Source organism: Camelus bactrianus, chromosome 22, assembly GCF_048773025.1.
Source record: "Camelus bactrianus isolate YW-2024 breed Bactrian camel chromosome 22, ASM4877302v1, whole genome shotgun sequence".
Taxonomy (NCBI): domain Eukaryota; kingdom Metazoa; phylum Chordata; class Mammalia; order Artiodactyla; family Camelidae; genus Camelus; species Camelus bactrianus.
In genome coordinates, this window is record NC_133560.1 from 28,139,834 (window position 1) to 28,149,890 (window position 10,057).

Here is a 10,057-nt window from a genome sequence, read left to right on the forward strand (position 1 = left end):
AAGTTTCAAGTAGTTGGGGCCCCCCTCTTCACCATACCAGCACAGAAAACCCAAATTTCAGAAAAGGTTTTATTACACACAGACGTGAGGGAGGGGCTCAGTCCTTCTTAGCGGCCGCTTTCCTCATGGCGGCCAGGACGTTGCTCAGCTCCTCTCTCTTCCTCTTGGCGCGGATGTGTGTCCCCACCTGCCGGCAAGGAGGGCCGTGAGCCTGAGCCCCAAGTCCCGCCCCCGCCCCCGCCCCCGCCCCCGGGCTTCCATCTACCCGTTTCTTGATGAATTTGAGGGCCCGCTTGTCCTTGGAGACCTTGAGCAGCTCCATGGCCCGCCGCTCATAAGGGGCGAAGCCACACACCTCCCGGATCATGTCCCGCACGAACTTGGTGTGCTTGGTGAGGCGCTGTGGGGACCGGGGGGGGGGGGGCGCGTCAGGGCAATGGCTCCGCGAGGGGGAGGCCAGCCCACTCTGGGTCTCCGGAGTAACAGTGCAAACCCAAATCCTCCCCGGTCCCCAATCTCAGCCCGGCCTCCCTGGCCCCAGAACTTTCTCCTACTGCACACAGGCTGGGTGGGCACCATGGAGTCGGGGCCGCCTAATGGAGCCTATAAACCTCGACAAGCCCGAAATTCCTCAACCTGGCACTCCAGCAGTCCGCTTTTCCTCCACATTCCAGTCTAGATCCAGGCACCTTTATACTCGGCAACATCCTGCCCAAGCGTCAAAACCGCTCCCAATTCGCTTCTGCCCCTGCTTCCGAATCCACGGCGGGGGAGGGTCTCGGTGCGTGGCCCTGGTGGGCGGTCGCCGCACAAGCGAGAAACCACATCTGCATTCTCTGCTCTAGCAGGCCCGACACCCTCTTCCTTCGGCTCGGGCCACCCAAGGCTGCCCAGTGCGCTCCCGGAGTCTCTGCCAGGCCCTGCCCTTCGCCCGAAGGCTCTTCCCACCTCCCTCCGCGAGGCCCCCGCTGCCCGCGCGCCCCGAACTCACCCCGCGGCGGCGGCTGTGCCTCGGCTTGCTCACGTTCTTGGTCACCTTGTGGCCTTTGTTGAGGCCCACGGCCATTGGATAGCGCAGAGCCATGGCTGCAGACGAGGGTGGGGAGAGGGGGTGGAGGTGAGTCTCGGCTCCGTCCCCGCCGCTCGGAACCCCGCGCTTCGGCTACCCCGCGCTCGCTTGCTGCACCCAGCCATACCCACGAGCTGCACTGGGGCCCCAAGCGTCCAGATGGCAACAGATGCTACGCGGAGCTTCACTAACCTGCTTCTCCCCAATGGCTGCCGCGGCGGAAGGGCCTACAGCGCACGGAACTCTGGGATATCTACCCATCCATGGGAGGCGCGGGCTAGAGAGGCAGGAACGGCGCGCGCTCCGCCTGGCGGCTGGAGGCGTCCCTGCGGGCTCCCCGAGCATGCGCGCTTACCTCAGCGGGCTCAGGAGTTGGATTGGGTAGGCGTGGCTGTGGCTGCGGTACCTCCCACTGCAGGTGGGTTGAGTTGGTGGAATCCTACCTCCGCGGCCAGTCAGCTGTTCCTGCGCCAGGGACTTCACCTCCCATTACCTGAATTTTTCCATTTATAGGATGATGACAGTAATAGTACCTATTCCAAGCTATATGAACAAGATATAATGATACCTGGCACAAAATAATACTTCCATAAACGGATGTATCGGTTTTACTATACAGGGAGCCAAGTTCGGGGCTAGAGCTAAGGAAAGCTTTGTGGTAGAGCGCCCCCTGCTGGCATTTGATATAACTTGATGTAATTTTAGGCGCCGGGATGGGAGGCGTAGTGGAAACAACAAAAAAAATTGTTTTCTGGTTTTTATCTTTCGATTCTATTTATCTCCAAGAGACAGAATCAATTTTAGGCTGGTCTCTTTGGAGTTAGGCCTTCTAACACCTGCTGATCTTGGAGCCTTGGACAGCCAACAGTAGCTAGCATTTTATAACATTGTATTAATTCTAGTTTATATCTTTACAGTTGCTTTTTCTTTACCATTTTAGGGAAAGTGTCCATTTTTAACTCATTAATATAAGTATCAGTGATGTGCAGATGCAGCCTACGTGTTGTCTTAAAGACGAAGTCTGGTATTCGGAATCCCAGCTTCTGTCATTGACTTCCCCTCTAAGTTTTCTTATCCATAAAATTGGAACAATGGTAGCACAAACTTCCAGTTGTGAAGATGCCAAGAGGTCATGAATGCCAAGTGCTTAGTGCCTGATGCAAGTTATCATTATTGGTGCATAAACCACATACTTTGTGCTGCCAATAAAGCCTTTAGCCCACAGTTACCCTTCCTTCTATCTGACTTCTTGGGTGAGGTCCAGCTGTCTCTCAGCCTCTGTTTCTCCACCTGTGAAATGAAGTTGAGAGTTCTGGAGCCGGTACACACATTCGTCTTAACTCGTCTGCCACCAGCAAGTTGGAAGGACCAAGGAATTTGAACAATAGATGTGCAAAGGAAGAAAGATTTTTATTATCAAACAGAGGCTGGATCTAGCCCAGAACACGTTCTTTTCCTCCTCCTCATTCTCAGACCCCACCGTCAAATCGACAGCTTGAAGGGCTCCCTCGCTCCGGCAAGGGTTGGAGGATGCTCCGAGGCTGAGCAAAACAAACAAATCAGGGATGTGGTGGTTTCAGGTTGGAGACAAAGAGGGTTCCCAGGGTGGCTCAGTGGTGTTGTGACCTGTTTGATGTGGCCAGGAACCTGGGACACTGCCTCTCTGAGTTTCAGTTTTTTCATCTGCAAAATGGAAGCAGCAATCATATCTTTAGTGACAGTTGAGAAGGCTGGGGTGTTGTCTTCCAAGTTCCTGGTAAGATGCCTGGCAAGCTGTCGACAGTTGCACACGGAGTTCTGATTGTTTTCAGGTGCTGGTAGTTTGTCTCGGTTTTACTTTTCTGTCTTGATGACTTTCTCCTGGACCTCCGCCACTCTCTCAGAGGTGTCTTGGTGTGAGTCCTAGCTCCAGGATAGTTAGCTGGAAAGTCTTCGGAGCTCAGGCAGCAGCGGGGACCGTGATGTTGAGATCCTGGCGGATGAACCAGGCCCTCGGGTAGGGCAGCCAGCCGCGAAGCAGGCAGAGCAGGTGGAAGCGCCATGGGTAGAAGACGCCAGAGGCACGTGTGGCGCCGCCTCGGATCACAGCCAGAGCTGCCTTGGGCCCTGGAGCCGCCTTGGCCTTCGTGACGCCCCTGGGGATGGGAGTGCGCGGTGGGGACTGTGGCTGGGGCTGAGCGGCCCCCACCCCCAACCCCCGCCTGGTCCACGCTCGCGCCCTGGGCCTCACCTGACACCCTCCGCGGCTGAGGCGCGATCCCGGAGGCCCAGGACGCACATGGTGATAGCCACATTCACGTCCTGCACGTCCAGCTCCCGCCGGAGAGAGCCAAAGAAGCTGTCCAGAGCGAACTTGGCCGCCGAGTAGGGGCTGGAGAAGGAGGTGGGCACGCGGCCTGGGGGCGCCGGAGGGCAGCGGCTGAGCAGTCACACACTGCTCCCCCTCCTCCAGGAAATCTTCCTGGCACCTCCAGGCTAAGCCACATGGAGCCCTGTGGCTTCCCCGCTCTCCGCCCCGCGTGCACGCACCTAGCAACGAGGACACCACCACCAGGGAGCCCTTGCTGTCGGTCAGACTGGGCAGCGCCAACGAAGTTAGTTGCACGTAACTCAGGAAGTTCACCTGAAGTCGTCGACTGCGTCACCGGGCGGAGGAGGAACCCAACCCCAACAGGGCAGGGGCGGAGCCTAGAGCACGGGGGTGGGGCTTGGTAGGTAGGGGCGGGGTTCGAGAAATGTGAAGAAGTTCCGAATGGAAGAGGGAGAGCAGGCCCGGGGGCGGAGCCAAGGTCGAGAGGGCGGAGCCTAGAACCAGGAAAGGCGGGGTCTGGAGCTGGGAGTGGCAGGGCCCCAGGAGATGGGGAGAGTCTGGGGCGGGAGGTCGGAGCCAGAACCAAGAGGAGGCGGAGCTGGGGCCGCGGAGGGTCGGAGCACCTGCATAAGCCAGCGTGTCGCCTGGGCTCTGCGGGCCCGCGTGCCTGCCGGGGCGGCGCCGAGGTGGTTCAGCACCAGGTAGTCCAGCCCTCCTAGCCCAGAGAGGCCCGTCAGCCCGGAGTCAGTCCTTGAGGCTCCGCCCCCCATGCCTGATAAGACACCGCCCCTAATCCTGCCCCCTGAACTAGCAAAGCTGACAGAGCACTGACCCAATGAGCTCCGCCCCAGATAGTGCCCCCAACTAAGATCAAAGAAACCCCTCTCTACTCCCTTCTTCCCAGATCCAATGAGGCTCGGTCCACAGTTGCTGGATGCAATGAGGCTCCACCCCAGGCCACGCCCCTTGTCCATAAATCTCCGCCCTCAGCCTCCCGTTACTACCACACTCCCACCCTAATTTGGATCCTGCCCCTAAGGCCAAGGCCAAGGTCCCAGACTCCAGGCCCCGCCCCTCACCCAGCTTGTCCAGCGCAAACCGCACCACGCGCTCGGGCACCTCAGGGAAGGCCATGTCCGCAGCGATGTAGAAGACCTTGGGAGCGCCCAGCTTCCGGCAGTTCCCTACCACCTGAGGGGGCCAGAGCTGCCCGTGGGCCCCTCCACCCCAGCTAGCCCCCCTCCACCGGCCTGCCCCGTTAGGGTCCCAGCCTGAAGCCCCCTCCCCTAGTATGAGCCTCAGATTCCATTCAACATCATTCCCAAAGCTTAACCCCTGGGGTAGCAAACTGGTAGACCACAGGCCAGGACAGAGGACATTCTATTTGCTCGACCATCAACATTTAAAACTCAGGAGATTTCAAATGCATCTTGAGATTTCTGACCTCTCTTAAAATTTTGGAAGGTTTATTCCCCAAAACTACATCTCCTTGAAGCAGCACTAGGCTGTTGCTAAGAAGAGTCTACCCACCCTGCTTTTGAACTGGAGAACCCTAGCTATCACTACAGCCTTTGGTCACTCACTATCAATACTTCCACTCATTGAGGAACACTCCTGGCTTTCCAGCTGTCTCACTGCATCAACCCAACGCCACAAACTAGGAGAAGGTACTTTTATGGTCTCTGTTTTGCGAGTGAGGAAACTAGGACTCAGAGAGATTAAGCGACTTGCCCAGGGCCACACAGGAAGCCTGGAGGCTTGCAGGGATTCAAACCCAGACCCTGTCTTTCCCCCATCCCTGCCGCCACCATTAAACTGGAAATGGGGTGTCTCACCTTCTGCAGGAGAGCCTCAGTGGGGGCAGTGAGCACCAGGTGGGAGCCCAGGCGTGCGTAGTGATAGGCCAGCTCCTCCCCCACACCTGCACTGGCTCCGGTCAGCAGCACTCGGGCTCCCTGGAGGCTGGCTGGCAGTGAGCAGGGCTGGTCAGCTTGGGGGTTGGACAGGACAGCCGGATCATTCCTCCCTCCTCCACCCCAAGGCACTCACCTGGGTTAAAGTTGTCATCCCAATAATAGGCAAAGAACAGGGCTCCCAGCCCAGTGAGGAGTAGCATCTTCATGGCCCTCCCTGGGTCTGCAGCAGGAGAGAGGTGGCCGGCACAGGCCTGGCCCACAGTCATACCCATTTCCCCAACTGTGTCTTTGTTAGAAGAGCACGCAGTGATGCCCCCAGCCTTGGCCCTGCCCCCTCTTGCCCATCTCCATGGCCACCACTGGCTCCAGGTTATCATACAGATCACTGGAACCACTGCACCGGTCTCCTCCCCCTGCTGAAACCCCTGCCTGTATCACTTAGAATCAAAGCCTCGGTGACCAAAAAGGCCTTGCCTGGACCAGCCCCTCTTGTTCACTCTGCTTTGCCACTCCATCTTCTTCACTGTTCATCAGAACGAGCTAGTCATCATCCTGGCTCAGAACTTTTGCACTGGCTGTTCCCTCTGCTGGGAATACTTTTCTGGAATGCAACCAATGGCTTGCTCTTTCAAGTCTCACCTCCAAAATCACCTCCTCGGAGCGTGCTTCCCTGGCTTCCTTCTCTAAAGCACCTCTATTCCTGGTCCCTCTCTCTCCCTTATCTGTAGAACTTTCTTTTCCTTCTCAGCACTTGGTCATCCCCTTAAATCATCTCGATGATTTGTTACATGTTCAGGATCCCTCTTTGCCCTTAGACTCAGTTCCATGGGGCCAGGAAAGAAATGGAAACCTGCTTCTATTTTGCTCACTTTTGGATCTTCAATGCCCCAAACTGCCAGACATGCAGTACATCCTCAATAGATATTAGACTAACCCACAGTGATATGAGGGACGTGGGAAGTGAGAAGTGGGAGAGCCCAGAAAGACAACTGTCTGGGGACACCCCATGGAACTGGACATTCAGGACTGGTTTGGAGATAGAGGTGTCTGTGTCATCAGGTTAAGATGTGACTTCAGCTGCGGGAATCAAGGTACCTGTTCTAGGCAGAAGGTGAGAGAGAAATAGGCAAAGTGCTTAACGTTCTAGGAGTCGTGGGTCTCCCATGAAAAGGGCATAGGCCCATCACATCTTGGGGTTTTTAATAATCCTCTGAACTTCATGGGGCAAAGAAGAAAGGTTGACTTCCAGAACACAGGAAGCTGAGAGGTGTTGGGGTTGGTAAGTCCTCAAATCTCCAAGCTCTAAATCCAGTCCGACCTCCTTTGCCCCCACTGCGAAGTTCCAGCTGCCTCCTCCCTGGCTCTCCCATCTTCACACTCCCTCCCTCCCACTCTATCCTTTCCAAACAGCCATAGGGAGTCTTCAAAAAAAAAAAAAAAAATCTGGCATGTCTCTTCCTGCTCCAAATCCTCCCAGGATTTGCCACTGCCCCAGATGGAGGCAAACTCCTCACCTCAGCCCACAAGACCCAGTAGGTCTGACCCCTGCCCTCCTGTCCAACCTCATCCAGCTCCGCTCCTGTCTATGAATCTTCCAGTTCTCAGAAAAGTGAACTCCTCGCCCTCATCAGGGAATGCTCTCTCACTTCTTCCCACTTCCAGGGAAAAGCTGTGAAGCCCCTCAGCTCAACTCTCTCCACAACCCGGCCCGGACCACAGCGGCCCTGCAGGGGTTGGCTGGTAGGCAGGGTGGGTGGATGGATGGATGAATGGGATGGAGGAAGCAGCCAGGCCGTGATGAGGGTTGAAAGGGGAAAACTCGATCCCCGCAGAACCCACAGGCCCCCTGACCTTGCTGGGCCTCAGTTTCCCCTCTGGACAAAGGGGGCGTGAGACCCACTGCACGCTCCCATCCGCGCACTCACCCAATCAGGCCTAAATTTCTCCCTCGGTCCAGCGGGGCTGGGGTCCGGGCCTGGGAGCCGCGCATACGCCCCTCTGCCCTCCCTTCGCGGTCGTGTCCACCCAGCCCCCGACCACGCCCCCTCCCGTAGGACCTGAGCCACGTGACTCCTCGCCCACCTCCTCGCGGGGAGGGGCCCGGCTGTGGGGGACTCTGCGCCGGGCGTTGCCGGGCAACTACCTCCCGCCTGGCTCTCCCTTGGCCCCGCCCTCGTAGGAAAGCCCCACCTACACGATCACGTGACTAAAGATCCGCCTATCTTGTACAAGTCCGCCCTCTTGTTGCCGTGACAACCGGCTTCCTGGCACTGTCTTCCTAGGCCTGGGTCCTCAGTCCCCCGCGCGGGCGCGGGTGGATCGCCCAGGCTCCGACATCTCTTTGGTCACCCTCAGGCTTCACTCCAGACACCCGACTCCTCCTTTCCTCACGTCGCCAGGGCCGTGGCGCGCCGGACTGCATTTCCTAGGAGGCTGGGCGGCTAAATGAGCTGTCATCACGGGGCGGTGCTGACTACTTTTCCCAGACAGCTTTGCGGCGGCCGGGCCCTGAGGTAAAAGCTCCGCAGGATCATTTTGCAGTCGGACCGCTACCCCTCTCTGTCGTCTCGGAGAGGTACAGAGACTCCGACTCCCGGAGGCCTTTGCGACTGATAAGAGACTACGTCTCCCAGAGGGCTTTGCGGCGCCTCGACCGGAAGCGACGGGCGAGCCGAGTGTCCTTGCGCGCGGAGCCGAGCAATCATGGTACCCCGAGTGTGGTCCTTGATGAGGTTCGTGTGACCACCGGGCGGGCCCCAAGCCCCCGAAAAGGTTCTCTTCTTTGGGCACCGTACTCTGGTTTGCTCCCGACCAGCTCTTCGCTTCCCGTAGTGCCAGGTCTCCCGTGTCGGTTCGCGGTGGGGCTTCCCGAGGTCGCCCGTCGCCTCCTTCCCGCTTCCTAGCGAGTCCTTGCTTCCTTACTCTGCACACGAGACCCCTCCGAGCCTCGGTTGTCTGCTCTGTAAAATGGAGCAGGAGTGCCGCACGTGTTTGTTGGGTGGTTAATGCGCACTCGGAGCTGCGTGTGACATGCAGGCAGGAAACGACCAGGGACTCTTAGAAAACCCCTGCAGGTTGCTTGTGTAGGATCCGTCCTGGAGCTGGAAGGTAGAAGGTGGTCAGGGGCCTTAAGTCTTCACTGTGCTTACCTCATTAGCTTCCTGGCTTCCGGTGTGTCACTCTTTGGATTGTGGGTCTAAACCCCCACTATCACACCCATGGGCCTAGACCGGGAAGGTGGCCAGCGGTGTCTGCTGAGCTGCTGTGGTTCCGTTCCCTGTCTGCAGGTTTCTCATCAAGGGCAGTGTGGCTGGTGGTGCTATCTACCTGGTGTACGACCAGGAGCTGCTGGGACCCAGTGACAAGAGCCAGGCCGCCCTTCAGAAGGCAGAGGAGGTGGTCCCCACCGCCATGTACCAGTTCAGCCAGTACGTGTGTGAGCAGACAGGCCTGAAGATACCCCAGGTACCGCGAGCTGGGATTGAGGCTCAGGCGTGGCAGGAGCGGGGTTGGGTGTCAGCTCTGGGGTGGCCTTTGATCCCTGGTCCCTGCAGCCCTGCTTGGTGTCCTCCGCGCTGGGGCGTGTGCTGCTCCCCCTGTCTGTGAGGGAAACTGGGGCTGCCAGGCCTTCCCCTTTCACCCAACCCCTTCTCCCCATCTCTTCCCAGCTCCCAGCCCCTCCAAAGTTTAACTTTCACATCCGGGAGTCCTGGAATTCAGGTAGGCCAGCTGCTTGGGGGTGGGGTGGGAGGGGGGCGTGGCCCCAGATACCTCCCACCTCCCTCCCTGGCCATTCCTTTCCATTGCTCCCTTCCTGCTGTGTGTACACTTCCCACGGATCTAAAAGAAAAAGGGAGGTGGGGATTCCAGGGAGGTGGAAGCAAGATAGAGCCTCCTTTGAGGGCCTGGGGCTGCATCAGAGCACATCGTGTGGCCTCTGCCTTTTTCCCTGTGTGGAACTGAGAGCTGGAAGTCCTGCTTCTAAAAGTCATGCGGATTTAGGGTTTCCTGGGGGTTGGACCAAACCCCTTCGCTGAAGGCGCCGGGCCCTCCCTTCCCACAGGGATCATCACAATGATGTCGGCTCTGTCGGTGGCCCCCTCCAAGGCCTGGGAGTACTCCAAAGAAGGTTGGGAATACCTGAAGGAGCGAACCAAGTAGCCTGTCAGAGGACGCCACCTGCCCCAGGCGGGGGACAGGGGCAGGGGCACCAAGGACCTAAAGACACCAGACTGGGACCCCACTCCGAGGGCAGCTCCGGCCTTGCCAGTCCAATAAAGGACTTGGAAGTGTTCCCCAACCCGTGTGCTGGCCCCGGTGGTGTGGGCTTCTGCCTCCTGGGGGCTCCTTAGGAACTGACCTTAGCTGAAGGCCGAGGCTCACCTTTTCGCCTGGGCCCTGGGCCCTGGGCCCTGGGCCTGGCGTGGGGAGTGCTCAGCAGCCCTGGGAAGGGTTGAGAAAGTGCTGAGGGCCCACCTGGGTCGGTGGTCTCCTCAGTTCTCGGAGGGCTGAGCCCAGAGCAGGGCAGTCTGGGGGTGAGGGCTGGTCTACACCACCAGGAGCCCCTGCAGCTGCTGATTCTCTGTCCTGCTCAGCTCACTGGTCTGCCTGCCTAGTCTAGTCCCTGCTTGCGCCTTGTGTTCACTCTCATTGCACCCCCCCCCCAACCTGGGGATTCCTGGGGTCATGGCCTGGTGGTCACGCCATGCAGGGAGTTTCCTTGACCGATAAGGCCCTGTCCTCCAGACGGCCCCTGCTCCC

At 58.4% G+C, this 10,057-nt stretch overlaps 3 protein-coding genes across 11 annotated transcripts; 1 reads left to right on the forward strand and 2 right to left on the reverse strand.

Annotated features, from left to right (window-relative positions):
* Nucleotides 1-55: 55 nt before the first annotated feature.
* On the reverse strand, nt 56-1,383 carry RPL36 (ribosomal protein L36). 2 transcript variants are annotated; one of them, XM_074351019.1, is made up of 4 exons: nt 1,262-1,383; nt 992-1,086; nt 266-400; nt 56-187 (listed from the first exon to the last, which is right to left on the reverse strand). In XM_074351019.1, exons 2-4 carry the CDS (start codon nt 1,082-1,084, stop codon nt 98-100), a joined length of 318 nt encoding a protein of 105 aa, XP_074207120.1. In that variant the 5' UTR covers nt 1,085-1,086; nt 1,262-1,383; the 3' UTR covers nt 56-97. The 2 variants fall into 2 exon arrangements, with proteins under 2 accessions (XP_074207120.1, XP_074207121.1); XM_074351020.1 differs by having other exon boundaries at nt 1,197-1,327.
* A 1,077-nt stretch (nt 1,384-2,460) lies between these two features.
* HSD11B1L (hydroxysteroid 11-beta dehydrogenase 1 like) lies at nt 2,461-7,629 on the reverse strand. 8 transcript variants are annotated; one of them, XM_010966750.3, is made up of 7 exons: nt 7,491-7,629; nt 5,430-5,547; nt 5,216-5,346; nt 4,460-4,571; nt 4,004-4,095; nt 3,300-3,692; nt 2,461-3,204 (listed from the first exon to the last, which is right to left on the reverse strand). In XM_010966750.3, exons 2-7 carry the CDS (start codon nt 5,500-5,502, stop codon nt 2,773-2,775), a joined length of 1,233 nt encoding a protein of 410 aa, XP_010965052.1. In that variant the 5' UTR covers nt 5,503-5,547; nt 7,491-7,629; the 3' UTR covers nt 2,461-2,772. The 8 variants fall into 8 exon arrangements, with proteins under 8 accessions (XP_010965052.1, XP_045360167.1, XP_074207118.1 ...); XM_045504211.2 differs by lacking the exon at nt 7,491-7,629 and adding an exon at nt 7,354-7,453; XM_074351017.1 differs by lacking the exon at nt 7,491-7,629 and adding an exon at nt 7,354-7,372 and having other exon boundaries at nt 5,430-5,516.
* A 262-nt stretch (nt 7,630-7,891) lies between these two features.
* Nucleotides 7,892-9,596, forward strand: MICOS13 (mitochondrial contact site and cristae organizing system subunit 13). Its single transcript, XM_010966748.2, has 4 exons — nt 7,892-8,028; nt 8,584-8,761; nt 8,965-9,016; nt 9,360-9,596. The coding sequence occupies exons 1-4, from the start codon at nt 8,000-8,002 to the stop codon at nt 9,455-9,457; spliced, it is 357 nt and encodes a 118-aa protein (XP_010965050.1). The 5' UTR covers nt 7,892-7,999; the 3' UTR covers nt 9,458-9,596.
* The last annotated feature ends 461 nt before the right edge of the window (nt 9,597-10,057 follow it).